The sequence below is a fragment of the Nerophis lumbriciformis genome, linkage group LG06 (genome assembly GCF_033978685.3).
Source record: "Nerophis lumbriciformis linkage group LG06, RoL_Nlum_v2.1, whole genome shotgun sequence".
Classification (NCBI taxonomy): Eukaryota; Metazoa; Chordata; class Actinopteri; order Syngnathiformes; family Syngnathidae; genus Nerophis; species Nerophis lumbriciformis.
Window position 1 is genome coordinate 53,754,643 of NC_084553.2, and position 15,758 is coordinate 53,770,400.

At 40.9% G+C, this 15,758-nt stretch overlaps 1 protein-coding gene across 9 annotated transcripts in view; it reads left to right on the forward strand.

Annotated features, from left to right (window-relative positions):
* The window catches only part of chd9 (chromodomain helicase DNA binding protein 9), a 254,829-nt gene that overhangs the window by 225,863 nt on the left and 13,208 nt on the right, over window positions 1–15,758 (forward strand). For 7 of the 9 annotated variants that reach the window (XM_061964542.2, XM_061964543.2, XM_061964540.2 and 4 more), the window contains 4 exons: window positions 6,178–6,383; window positions 9,003–9,869; window positions 13,374–13,549; window positions 13,624–13,848. In XM_061964542.2, coding sequence (XP_061820526.2) covers window positions 6,178–6,383; window positions 9,003–9,869; window positions 13,374–13,549; window positions 13,624–13,848 — 1,474 coding nt within the window. The remainder of the gene's footprint in view (window positions 1–6,177; window positions 6,384–9,002; window positions 9,870–13,373; window positions 13,550–13,623; window positions 13,849–15,758) is intronic. The other 2 variants (XM_061964544.2, XM_061964545.2) reach the window with 1 other exon arrangement.

A 15,758-nucleotide genomic window follows, 5' to 3' on the forward strand; every position in this document is an offset into this window, starting at 1 on the left:
AAATTTACCACAGGGGTAGCCAAAGTGCTGTACAATGAACAGGTTAAAAGATAAAACGAGTACCGAGCAAACACAACACAACACAAACAGAACACGATAAAAAAATAAATAATTAAAATAGAATTAATAAAAACATAAAAACAGGATCACAGCAGGTGTATTATGGGGCGCCATTGCAGGATGGATATCACTCAGTGTTAAAAGCCATGGAATAAAAGTATGTTTTTAAGAGAGATTTAAAAACAGGAAGAGAGGAGGCTTGTCTAACACTCAGGGGTAGGTCGTTCCAGAGCTTGGGAGCAGCAACGGCGAAAGCTCTGTCACCTCTAAGCTTCAGCCTTGTGTCAGGGACCGTCAACAGCAGCTGATCGGCTGATCTTAAGGATCGGGTGGGGCAGTAAGGCTGAAGGAGGTCGGAGAGATAGGTTGGCGCGAGGTTGTTTAGACATTTAAAAACAAATAAAAGGAGTTTAAAATGTATTCGGTAACGCACAGGGAGCCAGTGAAGGGACGCTAAAATAGGGGTGATGTGCTCACGTCTGCGGGTCTGTGTTAGCAGACGAGCAGCAGAGTTCTGCACGAGCTGCAGGCGGGCGAGGGAGGCCTGGCTAATGCCAACATACAGGGCATTACAATAATCAAGACGAGTCGAGATAAAAGCGTGGATTAATTTCTCAAGATCATGTCTTGATAGAAGCGGTTTCACTTTCGCTATTTGGCGTAATTGATAAAAGCTTTTTTGAACGACGCTGCTGATTTGTTTTTCGAATTTAAAATCTGAGTCAAACTTTACCCCCAGGTTTGTGACAGAGTCGCTGAGATACGGGGTCAGAGTGCCGAGGTCAACGTTGGGGGAGGGAGAGCGACTTGGACCGAACAACATAACTTCTGTTAATGTCTGCTCTCACTGGGATGCCGACGGATGAGATATTCATATCTTCCCATTTAGATGTAGAATTGATCGTAATCCCCAAGCAGGTTAAAAAAATAAAAAATAAGAGTGGGCACAAAAGAGCGTCTTTTCGTGTCTTTCTCACAATCTCTGCGTCTAAATTGAATGTCAAAGTTGACCAACTTCTTGGTTTGTTACAACCTTCTGCTGTGAGAGGCATGATTTATTATCAATAATTAACGTTTAACAACTCAGCAGCTCACCAGCTCAGTACGTCAATAGCTGCATAAGCTAGCTACCTTTTTGTGATCACAATGCCGCTAAAAGTAGTTCCTAGACTTTGGCACTCATAATACATTAGATGTAAATAGAGTATGGGTGAAGGTTTTGGGATGTTTTTTTTTTTTTGAGAGAGATTTATGAGCGGGGAAGAGTATTCACATTAGCTGCATTGTTAGCCACCTCGTACTTGCCATATATTACTAATTAGAATGCATAAAAAATACATATTTGTTCTTACATATGGATTGTGAATGATGGGAAAAACTCCCAAAACGTGCAGTTCCCCTTTTAAAAGATAGTTATTCTTAGTGTTCACTGGTATTTAACAGAATATATTTTTATATTTCCATAATAGTCTGATAAAACGCTGATACGTTCAATTAGTGATTTTACAGGAATGACAAAAAGCTAATCACCACTATAAATGGCATTAAAACTGGTTATTTAAATGAGTCATTCATTATTGTTTTAATCAGATTCATCACACTTTTTAATCACAGTGAATTAATTACTTACTTACATAATTTAAAGGGGAACTGCACTTTTTTTTGGAAACCTGTTTTGGGAATGTTGCCTCTCGTTCACAATCACGAGAGACAAAAACACATGTCTTTTTTTTTTAGGATTTTAAAGATGGTAAAAAAAACGCTTGGAAGATGCAGCTAATGGGAGTCACCGTTGTAGCATTCAAAGCCCTCTGAAACAACTTCAAAACCCTCCAGCAATGTTTTGTATACCGTACACACTGCAAGTATATATATATATATATATATATATATATATATATATATATATATATATATATATATATATATATATATATATATATGTATATATATGTATGTATATATATATATATATATATATATATATGTATGTATATATATATATATATATATATATATATGTATATATATATATATATGTATATATATATATATATATATATGTATATATATATATATATATATATATACATACATATATATATATATATATATATATATATATATATATATGTATATGTGTATGTGTATATATATATATATATATATATATATATATGTATATATATATATATATATATATATGTATATATATATATATATATATATATATGTATATATATATGTATATATATATGTATATATATATATATATGTATATATATATGTATATATATATGTATATATATATATATATGTATATGTATGTATATATATATATATATATATATATATATATATATATGTATATGTATATGTATATATATATATATGTAGTAACGGACACATTCTTAACAATATTTAATAGGCTCAATATTTACCGTATTTTGGTCATTTTAATTCTTGCCGGAACTGACTTTTTTTTCGCATTGATTTCTGTTTCCATAGCAGTGCACTTCCGACCTTTGGCAACAAATGTGTGTTTCTACTTCTGGAAACAAATGCGTGTGTGTTGTAATCATGGCAGATTTGGTAACAAACAACAAAGACGACTATTTTTAGACAAATAAGGATTTACAACCTCGTCTTTTTGAAGCTGAACATACAGAGGATGAACTACTGCACGAAGCAGAGGGTGAAAAATTGGAGCAGACGGAAGCGGATAGTGAGGTGAAAGTGACCCAAAACTGCAAAATGTGGAATTTGTAGCCAAGCTATTTCGACATAAATGCCGTGCTTACCTCAAATAAACCGGAAAAACGTCCCCGGCCAGCTGGACCAAACGCACAACTGTCCATCGAGTGAGTCACATTTTAATATCGATCATGTCACACGTAGCACGTCGTGTGTTATTACGACTACAGTACATAAGCTGCTTGGCTAGCTGTGTACAAACAAAACATGAAATGTGGGCTCATACTTTACAGATACTGTAATATGATTTCATGTTTTTCAGTCGGTACAGATCATTGTTCTATCACATTGTGTTGTGCATTACAAACTCAATTGCGTTTCATGTTGACATACAAGCTATCTTATCTCTTTCCGTAGCTAGTTTTTACAGCTAATACCGTAGCATGCCGATGTGTTTGTACGCTAGAAAAGAAAGGAGTTCCTCAGTGTTCACTCTTACAATAACAATGTCGCTACAGCTTGGTTGTTATACAGGTTACGGAACATAAATGAAGTGTTGTTGAAGTGATTTAGTGGTAGAATTGATTGCTCCCATTAGCTGCATTGCTAGCCACAAAGAATGAGCCGATTTTTACATGTCAGAATGCAATGTAAATATCTTCTTGTCTCTCATAATTGTGAACGAGAGGCAAAATTCCCAAAACAGGTGCAGTTCCCCTTTAAATTAACCTAAAAAAAATTACCAACATTTTTTAGATTAGATACATTTTTATTTTCATTGTAAATAATATACAACAACATATAGTTTAAAGAGTGAAACCCATAAGAAGTATGTTGGAGCATTTTTTGAGTCCATTTCTTTGTTGGAATTGAAAAATTTAAACTCGAAAATGACCTAGAAGTAGTTTGGCTGAGTCCGCTCTCAGTGCTGCTGGAGGGATCACCAAGTGCCGAAAATGTTGTCATAAACGTTACTTAATTCATTAAAAAAAATAGTACCAAAGAGAACGATTTTTTTATGCATATGTAAATGTATTCAGTTATGAACATTCATTCACTTTCTTCTTTCCTTCATGGATCTAAACTTTACCGCTGCCGGTATTTTTTTCTATATTTTTATTGTAATATTTTCAGAATGTGTTTGTTCTATTCATTTTTATTGACATTGTAAATAATATACAACAAAATATAGTTTAAAGAGTGAAACCCATAAGAAGTACCGTATTTTCCGCACTATAAGGCGCACCGGATTATTAGCCGCACCTTCAATGAATGGCATATTTCATAACTTTGTCCACCAATAAGCCGCCCCGGACTATAAGCCGCGCCTACGCTGCGCTAAAGGGAATGTCAAAAAAACAGTCAGATAGGTCAGTCAAACTTTAATAATATATTAAAAACCAGCGTTCTAACAACTCTGTTCACTCCCAAAATGTACGCAAATGTGCAATCACAAACATAGTAAAATTCAAAATAGTGCAGAGCAATAGCAACATAATGTTGCTCGAACGTTAATGTCACAACACACAAAATAAACATAGCGCTCACTTTCTGAAGTTATTCTTCATTCGTAAATCCTTCGTCTTCGGTGTCCGAAGTGAAAAGTTGGGCAAATTTACGATCCACTGGCAGATGTTGGCGTCGTCTGGCGCTGCCTCCTCGTCTTAGTGAAGGTGTGTTCGCCTTCTGTCATCCATTGTTCCCACGCAGTTAGCAGTCTAGCTTCGAATGCCCTGTTGACACCAATATCTAGCGGCTGGAGGTCTTTTGTCAATCCACCCGGAATGACGGCGAGTATTGAATTAAGCGCGTAAGCGTGTCTCTCAATGTGCTGTTATGAGCTAGCAAATATAACAACTACACTACCCAGCATGCAACGATAGTTACGAGCATGCGCGGTAGCCCTGAGAAGCGTTGTTGTATGCTGGCAGTTAGAATGTGGTTATGAGCACGCTGTGAGTAAACGTTGAGAACTCAGTTAACATGCCTCGTCTGCATTATTTATAATTAGACAGACAACACACTTAATAGGAGCCATTTTGGGGTCTTTACATAAACACACAAATGGAAATGAAACGTCACATATCCCAGCATGCACCGCGCGCTTCTTCGTCATCCACTGTTCCCACGCAGTTAGCAGTCGTGATTTGAATGCCCTGTTGACACCAATATCTAGCGGCTGGAGGTCTTTTGTCAATCCACCCGGAATGACGGCGAGTATTGAATTAAGCGCGTAATCGTGTCTCTCAATGTGCTGTTATGAGCTAGCAAATATAACAACTACACTACCCAGCATGCAACGATAGTTACGAGCATGCGCGGTAGCCCTGAGAAGCGTTGTATGCTGGCAGTTAGAATGTGGTTATGAGCACGCTGTGAGTAAACGTTGAGAACTCAGTTAACACGCCTCGTCTGCATTATTTATAATTAGACAGACAACACACTTAATAGGAGCCATTTTGGGGTCTTTACATAAACACACAAATGGAAATGAAACGTCACATATCCCAGCATGCACCGCGCGCTTCTTCTACGGGGAAAAAAGATGGCGGCTGTTTACCGTAGTTGCGAGACCGAAACTTTATGAAAATGAATCTTAATATTTATCCATATATAAAGCGCACCGGGTTATAAGGCGCACTGTCAGCTTTTGAGAAAATTTGTGGTTTTTAGGTGCGCCTTATAGTGCGGAAAATACGGTATGTCAAATCTATAAGTGCCGGTACTAAGAAAATAAATGTTTTTATTCCTATTTCACATGCATGCCAAGCACATTGTGCCTAAAATATGCAGTGATCATAAAATAAGCCATTTCTCTATTAAAAAAGAGAGTCAAAATGTATTGCATGTGCCAATTTTGCATTATTTTGGTTTGGTGATGGCTTGAGAATAAAAACTAACACTTGTTCGACCTGTTAGACCTATCGGGGAGTAAAGACACGCATTACTCCCCGATAGGTCGAACAAGTGGTGAGCAGGGTGGGATGTGTCCTTCTGGATAGTCACTGTTGTTTAACAAAAATACAACTTTGTTTTCAAAATGTCATACAATAATTTTTTTTTTATGTTTTACTTGAATATTCGTTGTTTATTTGCTCAAAACATGCTAGTAGTTTTATCAAACTCTCGCTAACATATGCATTGATCTGATCACTAACTGTATAACAACCCACGCCGCCTTTCAGGTGAAGCATGTGTGCTCAAAATACATTTTGGAGTTAATCTGCAACTATACATGATTAATGCAATCATTTTTGTGATTTAATAGCGAGTTAACTCGTTATTTTTGACAGCCTCAATTAAAATCCAACCCAAATGGTACTTATTTGTTGGATTTTGTATCATAAATATTTGCACTGCCGTCATTGTACAGTAAGTACATTTCCATAACGTTAAAAAATGTTTTACTTCCGCTGTCAATAGATGGACCCGGCGGGAAGAGGCAGACTTCTACAGGGTGGTCTCCACCTTTGGAGTGGTTTTCGACCCGACGCTGGGCCGCTTCGACTGGACTAAGTTCCGGGCGATGGCTCGACTGCACAAGAAGACGGACGAGAGCCTGCAGAAGTATCTGTGCGCCTTCACCGCCATGTGCCGACGGGTCTGTCGCCTGCCGCCCAAAGAAGGAGGTCAGAGCATAAACCGTACACACGCTTGGCATGAATTAACAAACAAGTATGGCTGTTCCGTACTAAATTATATTCTAAATTACAATCTGGAACTGTAAAACCCTAAACATCATAACACATGAACAAGAGGAAGGCGACACAGTAAACAACAAAATGCATCCAGCATTGGGTGTACTTTGATATTAGAAGACATTTGGTTTGTTCAATTCCAAACAAGTTTAACCATAGGAACAAATACAAGAAGAAATTAAAGCTGCAAGCAGCGTTGGACGGGCCCGCGTATTTGGCAGGTGCTAGTCCTAAGTGTCCCAATACTTTTGTCTACTTTTAGTCTGAAGTGTCCCAAGACTTTAGTCTAGTGTACCTACCTTGTCTGCATTGTGTGGGCACGTTGGTGCTTCCTGCTTTTGAGCAGCCATCTTAAAAAAACAGCACCGCAGGAGCATCAGTGCAGCGGGTCTTTGAAGGGTCATAAAATCAAAACCGGAGCAGGTATCACAACTCTTTCACCAACTTTTAATCAGAAGGGTTCAATCTCTCTCCTGTGTTAGTTTGAAGCCGAAACAACAAACGCGCTCAGAGGAGATAATGTTTGAAGAAAGGTGACGGGTTGTTACAAAAATGTTGTGTTGAAGGGGGAATAGCAAACTTCCTGTATATTTTTGCTGGGGGTTGTCAATTTATGAAATGTAGGTCTAAGTGAGACCTACGGAGAGGTTTTCGTTTCATGTCTCTCCGACCTTCCCAGTGGGAGTTACAGGCAGTTTTGTAATTGTTTTCTTCCGAGGAGCAGTTTTTTTATCAGTTTTATTCAAAAATTGCTGTAGAGGGCAATTTTTAAATTTGGGGTTAGGTTTCTTTATTAGATCGCAATTTTTGCCAGTCCTGATGTGTGCGTTCAGTTCGGTGAGTTTTGAAGCGTGTTAAGGGGGTCAAATTGCAGCTCAAAGAAGCAAAACTGACTGTTTTTAGTACTTTTTTGTCTTGAAGGGGGAATTGCCAACTTCCTGTTGATTTTAGCCCGAGAATGTACCATTATGAAAGTTAGGTCTGAGTCAGACCTACATAGAGGATTTTGTTTCATGTTTTTCCGACCTTCCTAGTGGGAGTTACAGGCAGTCCAGTTTTTTTTTTTCCTAGGGGGCGCTAGAGTGCAATTTTGAGTTTTGGTTTTGTTTTTTTTTTATTAAAAGACAATTTTCGCAGGTCCTGATGGGTGGGTCAAATACGGTGAGTTTTGAATCATGTTAAGTGGGTCAAATTAGTGTTCGAAGAGGCGGCGGAATAATAATAATAATAATAATAATAATAATAAAACCTTAGAAGAACAATAGGTCCTTATGTCCCATTGCATAAGGACTCCCTGTGGGAGTCCTTTTGCAATGGGCCATTGCGGGCCCTAATAATCTGTTCCAGGGTCAAACTTCCCTATTATAAAGCCTTCATTAACATTCAAAAACTTCTGTCATACAAGTGTAAAAATAAGTGATTTTCTGGATAATAAAGGGGACTTTCTGACGGCGAGTTGACGTTGCTAATTAGGGATGGGTATTGTTCACATTTGAACCGCCAGGATTCAGTACCGATACTCAACTGTTGGTACTTTTGTTATTGAATATTGTTTTTGAGAATAAAATCTGTTTTTTTATTGCAACATTTAAAAATGAACTGATTAGGATAACTGCTCTCCAGTTGTTTATTTTGACCTTTCTGAGTCAATTACAGTTACAAGTCCAAGACATTAGATGGCATTAGTGTAGAGTTCACGGTATGTTGGTCACATCAGTCTTTGCTGTCCGTTGCGCTCTAAAAAGTATTAATGCTGTAAGTATTGTATTTATTACGCACCAGCTGTATGATTGTAACGTGCATCTTCGTTGTAGTTTGCATAAACACATTTGGAGGTGTTGAAATCGCCATGTAAAGTCGCTAATGCTAATCAGTAGCATGTCAATAGCAAAGCCAACATATATTAGTATCAAACTAGTGCATTTTTGAAAAAGTGGAGCCTTACTCAATTTATATTGGAGCATTTTTTGAGTCCATTTCTTTGTTGGAATTGAAAAATTTAAACTTGAAAATGACCTAGAAGTAGTTTGGCTGAGTCCGCTCTCAGTGCTGCTGGAGTGATCGCCAAGTGCCGAAGTGCAAAGAGCCTGCAACAGAGCGCGATGTCACCCACAAGCCAGGTACCGAAACATGGCGCGGTTGAATTTTATGTGAACCGGTGCCCAGTAGGACCGTCGAGATTTGGTCGGTGACAAAAAAGTACTGGACTTGGACCCATCCCTATTGTTACAGTCACACCAAGCTGACTCTGCAGAGTCAAATTAACTTAGACTTCCTTTTTCTTTTGTTTTTTTTGTCATTCAAATTTGAACTTTACAATACAGATAAGAACGAAATTTTGTTGCATTAGCTCATGGTAGTGCCGGATAAAAAAGCAATAAGGTGCATATATAAATAAATAAATAGGTTACTGTACAGATAAATATATTGCACTTTTTCATATGCATCCACGTTTATGGGTGTGTTATATTGTCTTTTTTTTTTTTAACACACTGCACTCTTGAGTTCTCTTTGATTTTTTTCTAAACACAGTCTTTGCGTGCGTTCCAGACTCTGCGGTGGACCCGTCCCTCATCATCCAGCCCATCACAGAGGAGCGGGCGTCTCGCACCTTGTACCGAGTGGAGCTCCTTCGCCAAGTGAGGGAGCAGGTTATTCGCCACCAATTGCTCTTCGAGCGCCTGTCCCTGTGCCAGATGAGCTCCGACCTGCCCGTGTGGTGGGAGGTCGGCACCCACGACCGAGACCTGCTCATCGGCGCCGCCAAGCACGGGGTCAGCCGCACGGATTACCACATACTCCGAGACCCAGAGCTGGGCTTCATGGCGGCCCAGCGCGCCTCCGCCGTGACGAAGCCTGTCCCACAGCAGCCGCGCAGTTTCACCCCGCTTCTGCACCCTCAGTACCAGGCCTTGGCGCTGGCGGGTTCCCCGCTGCCTCCTCCGACCCAAAGAGAGGGGGAGACAGCTGGGCTGGTACCCAAAGTGGAGCCTCCCTCAGAAGGGGAAGAAAGCAGGGAGAACGTAAAGGACAGCTGGAGTCCCGGCGCCGCACCAGCGACCCCTTCAGGTGTGGTGGAGGAGAAGCCCATCCCTGAATTGAGGGACATCGAGCGGCAGATGGTGGCGGCGAGGACCACACCTCTCACGCCCAACTCCTCCGAAAGGAAGCCCAAGAAGGCCAGCAAGCGAAGCCGCAGAGAGAACAAGCGGGCCTCCGGGTCCGACACGGATGGCTCTTCCTCGAGTTCCTCCTCGCGCTCCTCCTCGTCTTCATCGTCGTCCTCTTCTTCCTCGTCCCGCTCCGGGTCCAGCTCGTCGTCTTCTTCGTCATCCTGCTCCTCAGGGTCTTCGTCATCGTCGTCGTCGTCTTCTTCCGATGACAGCGACAGTGAAGGAGAGGACGGGAAGGAGAAAGGTGAGTCATGAAAATACATTTTAAGTCACTGAGAATGCTTAGTCACATCACAGCATATCATAACTATAACATCCATGTCATGCAAGAGGATCTTCAGTACTTGGAGGTGATGTCATCATGGCCTTTTTTCTTTTTGTGCTTGCCCAGAACCAATTAAAATAGATGATAAAATATAAAGTCACATTTAAAGACATGACAACAGATGGATTTTTTTTTGATTTTTTTAAGCATTCTAACTTGTAAATAAAAGACTGCTTACAGCGCCCATATTATTCAATAAAAAACAACCGAAAAGCGCCAACAATACTCCATTTATATATCATGATTTGAATATTAACCAAGTATTAGTGATATTGTTATTATAAGCACTAACGAAGACAAACTATTTATAGCGGCAACGTGATCACGAGCTTGTGTGACATGATCAGGTGGTCAGCTGTTTGCTCGCTTTCCTGCTCCCTGTAAGTTTATTCTAGATCATAAATCATGCATCTAACCTGGACAGAAGAAGGCTGAGGATGTATTCCGACAAGTTGGTACACTTTGACAGCCATTGAAACTTGGTAGTTGATACTGTTACCTGATTGGCTGTTGGCGTGTCACTCCTATTGCTCAGGGACACATCCTGCATCCTGTTCAGCTTGGTTCTCAGAGCGCGAGTGACTTTGTGCAACATATCTTGCTTCATAATTTCTTGTTTCTTCCAACCAAATAATAAATGATAAATATCTGTTTTATCGAACACATTTTATATTGTGTGTCGATGGTGATATATATAAAACCAGTGAAGTTGGCACAATGTGTAAATGGTAAATAAAAACTGAATACAATGACTTGCAAATCCTTTTCAACTTAAGACAAGATATTTAATGTTTGAACTGAGAAACTTTTTTTTTTTTTGCAAATAATCATTAACTTAGAATATAATGGCAGCAACACATTGCAAAAAAGTTGGCACTGGGGCATTTTTACCACTGTGTTACATGGCCTTTCCTTTTAACAACACTCAGTAAACGTTTGGGAACTGAGACCAATTTTTGAAGCTTTTCAGGTGGATTTATTTCCCATTCTTGCTTGATGTACAGCTTAAGTTGTTCAACAGTCCGGGGTCTCTGTTGTGATATTTTAGGCTTCATATTGCACCACACATTTTCAATGGGAGACAGGTCTGGACTACAGGCAGGCCAGTCTAGAATTGCACCCTTTTACTATGAAGCCACGCTGTTGTAACACGTGGCTTGGCATTGTCTTGCTGAAATAAGCAGGGGCGCCCATGATAACGTTGCTTGGATGGCAACATATGTTGCTCCAAAACCTGTATGTACCTTACAGCATTCATGGTGCCTTCACAGATGTGTAAGTTACCCATGCCTTGGGCACTAATACACCCCCATACCATCACAGATACTGGCTTTTGAACTTTGCGCCTAGAACAATTCGGAGGACACAGCGTCCACAGTTTCCAAAAACAATTTGAAATGTGGACTCGTCAGACCACAGAACACTTTTGCACTTTGCATCAGTCCATGGTAGATGAGCGCGGGCCCAGTGAAGCCGGCGGCATTTTTGGGTGTTGTTGATAAATGGCTTTCGCTTTGCATAGTAGAGTTTTAACTTGCACTTACAAATGTAGCGATGAACTGTAGTTACTGACAGTGGTGATATCCTTGACACACTGATGTCGGTTTCTGATGCAGTACCGCCTGAGGCATTGAAGGTTTGTAATGTCATCGCTTACGTGCAGTGATTTCTCCAGATTCTCTGAACCTTTTGATGATATTACGGACCATAGATGGTGAAATCCCTAAATACCTTGTAATAGCTCATTGAGAAATGCTGTCCTTAAACTGTTGGACAATTTGCTCACGCTTTTGTTCACAAAGTGGTGACCCTCGCCCCATCCTAGTTTGTGAATGAATGAATACATTGAAGCTGCTTTCATACCCAATCATCCATTCAATTGAATATAGGTTGAAAAGGATTTGCAAATCATTGTATTCTGTTTTTAATTACGATTTACACAACGTGCCAACTTCACTGATTTGGGGTTTTGTACATTACTGCATACGTCAGCAGCTAAAAAGGAGCTTATGTAACACGTTTTGACATACTTCGATAATCATTTATTTACCAGATAATATTTTGTGATGCATATCGTTATAGCAGGAGGCTGCAATTTATCGAAATACAGATTTTAGGCCATATCCCACATCCCTGCCTCTATTAGTACATTTGTTTGAGAATAGATCTTGTGTACCGTATTTTCCGCACTATAAGCCGCCCCGGGTTATTAGCCGCACCTTCAATGAATGGCATATTTCAAAACTTTGTTCACCTATAAGCCGCCCCGGGTTATAAGCCGCACCTACGCTGCGCTAAAGGGAATGTCAAAAAAACAGTCAGATAGGTCAGTCAAACTTTAATAATATATTACAAACCAGCGTTTTAACAACTCTGTTCACCCCCAAAATGTAATGTGCAAATGTGCAATCACAAAAATAGTAACACTCAAAATAGTGCAGAGCAATAGCAACAATAACAACTCAACGTCGCTCGAACGTTAATGTCACACAACACACAAAATAAACATTTAAAGCTCACTTTCTGAAGTTATTCCTGATCCATAAATCCCTCGAATTCTTCTTCGGTGTCTGAATTAAAAAGTTGGGCGAATACGGCATCCAAAATGGCCGGCTCCGTCTCGTCGAAGTCATCAGAGTAAGTGTCGCTGTTGTTGTCCAGCAGTTCCATGAATCCTGCCTTCCGGAAAGCTCGGACCACAGTTGAGACCGATATATCCGCTCAGGCATTTACAATCCACTGGCAGATATTGGCGTATGTCGTCCGGCGCTGTCTCCCTGTCTTAGTGGCGCAGGTCATCTTGTTGCTTCCTCCACCTACGCACCATTGATTCATTTATGTTCAATTCTCTTGCTGCTGCTCTATTTCCGTGTTCTACTGCGTGACTTATTGCTTTGAGTTTGAATTCTGCGTTGTACGCGTGTCTCTTAATAGGAGCCATTTTGTGGTCTTTACTGATGTAAACACACAAATGAAATGAAACGTAATATCCGCGCGCTTCTTCTTCTACGGGGGCGGGTGGTTGCTTACAGTAGAAGAAGAAGCGCTTCCTCTTCTATGGGGGCGGGTGCTTACCTTGGCGGTTGCTTACCGTAGAAGAAGAAGCGCTTCCTCTTCTACGGGGAAAAAAGATGGCGGCTGTTTACCGTAGTTGCGAGACCTAAACTTTATGAAAATGAATATTAATATTAATCCATATATAAGGCGCACCGGGTTATAAGCCGCACTGTCAGCTTTTGAGAAAATTTGTGGTTTTTAGGTGCGGCTTATAGTGCGGAAAATACGGTATACCAATTTCCAAGCAGAACCTGTCATGTACATTTCAATGCTGTTCTTTCTGTATTTACACAACATTGTTAATTATGAGAAGGAATGTTTCTCCAATTTCACGTGATAAAGTGTCTACCTGCTGTCGATTTACAGTATTTTCAGTGCCTGCAGCTCCAAGCGTGAAGGGTTTCGACGAGGACAGCGTGGCGTCTCTGGGCACCGCACAAGATGACACGCAGGACCCCCATTCATCTGAAAATGGCCTCGCCAACAGCGCCGCTCATCCCTTCCTGGCAGGAGGATACATGCTCGCCTCCCACTGGCCAAAGGTGCGTCACGCTTTCTCTCCTTCGTATTCAGCACGCAAATCAGTCAGCGTCTGATGCCCACGGCTTCTTTCCAGGACCGCGTCATCATCAACCGCCTGGACAGCATCTGCCAGGCGGTGCTGAAGGGCAAGTGGCCGGCGACGCGGCGCGTCTACGAGCCCGGCGGCGCCGTGGCCTCCTTCTACACCACCAAGCTCCTGGACGGCAGCCTGTGTGAGGACCCCTCGGCCTCGCCCCAGGGGTCTAAGGTGACCAAGCATGTTGCAGAAAACAAGGAGTTCTCAGTAAAGCTGAACGATGTATGTTGATTTTCTCCCGTTGCTCTTCATGACCCTCAGCTTCTCGTTAGGACCCCCTGCACCTCTGCTGCCGTGTTCAGCATGTTTTATTTTTACCCCTTCTGCTCTTTCCTTTCCTTTGGGGTGTGATTAGTGGTTGTGACTTCCTCACTGGAGGAGAGAATAATATAATAACAGCCTTCCTCTCTTTTCCCACGCACTCACTTTGTATCAAGCCCGAAGGACGTGATTACGTGAGCACACATCACTGCAAAGGTTCTAAACTGGGGCTTTTTCTTTTTACTGAAGGAGAGTTACCAACTTCAAATTGGAAGGATTTTCACTATATTGGTGCTTTTAACATCCGCATTTCTTGTGCAGCATGGCTTGCAATTATGGTCTATTATTTCTGCCCACCCGGCACTATCTGCTCTGTCGCGTGCACTAACATGCAATCAATGCAAATATTTACAGTAGAACCTCTTATAGAAATCAGATTTAAACTGTCACCTTTATTAACGTTGGTGGGAATCTTTTGGCACCTAACGATTCAATCCGATTCCAATTCTGGGGTGACGATTCGATTCAGACTCTATTATAGATTCAACATTATTCACGGTTCAAACAGATTTTTGCAGTGTATTATTTGGTGTAATAATTAGAATGAAACTTCTTTAAAACAGTTCACAGATTAGAAAATACTCCCTCTGGTTGCATGATAGCGGCCTAAAAAACATATTTTTAAAAGTTGGAAAAAAACTTACCGTATTTTCCGCACTATAAGGCGCACCGGATTATTAGCCGCACCTTCAATGAATGGCATATTTCATAACTTTGTCCACCAATAAGCCGCCCCGGACTATAAGCCGCGCCTACGCTGCGCTAAAGGGAATGTCAAAAAAACAGTCAGATAGGTCAGTCAAACTTTAATAATATATTAAAAACCAGCGTTCTAACAACTCTGTCCCAAAATGTACGCAAATGTGCAATCACAAACATAGTAAAATTCAAAATAGTGCAGAGCAATAGCAACATAATGTTGCTCGAACGTTAATGTCACAACACACAAAATAAACATAACGCTCACTTTCTGAAGTTATTCTTCATTCATAAATCCCTCGAATTTTTCTCCTTCGGTGTCCGAATTGAAAAGTTGGGCGAATGTCGTCCGGCGCTGCCTCTGTCTTAGTGAAGGTGTGTTCGCCTTCGGTCATCCATTGTTCCCACGCAGTTAGCAGTCTAGCTTCGAATGCCCTGTTGACACCAATATCTAGCGGCTGGAGGTTTTTTGTCAATCCACCCGGAATGACGGCGAGTATTGAATTAAGCGCGTAAGCGTGTCTCTCAATGTGATGTTATGAGCTAGCAAATATAACAACTACACTACCCAGCATGCAACGATAGTGACGAGCATGCGCGGTAGCCCTGAGAAGCGTTGTTGTATGCTGGCAGTTAGAATGTGGTTATGAGCACGCTGTGAGTAAACGTTGAGAACTCAGTTAACACGCCTCGTCTGCATTATTTATAATTAGACAGACAACACACTTAATAGGAGCCATTTTGGGGTCTTTACATAAACACACAAATGGAAATGAAACGTCACATATCCCAGCATGCACCGCGTGCTTCTTCTTCCGGGGCGGGTGGTTGCTTACAGTAGAAGAAGCGCTTCCTGTTCTATGGGGGCGGGTGGTTGCTTACAGTAGAAGAAGCGCTTCCTGTTCTATGGGGGCGGGTGGTTGCTTACAGTAGAAGAAGCGCTTCCTGTTCTATGGGGGCGGGTGCTTACCTTGGCGGTTGCTTGCGTAGAAGAAGAAGCGCTTCCTGTTCTACCGGGAAAAAAGATGGCGGCTGTTTACCGAAGTTGCGAGATCGAAACTTTATGAAAATGAATCGTAATATTAATCCATATATAAAGCGCACCGGGTTAA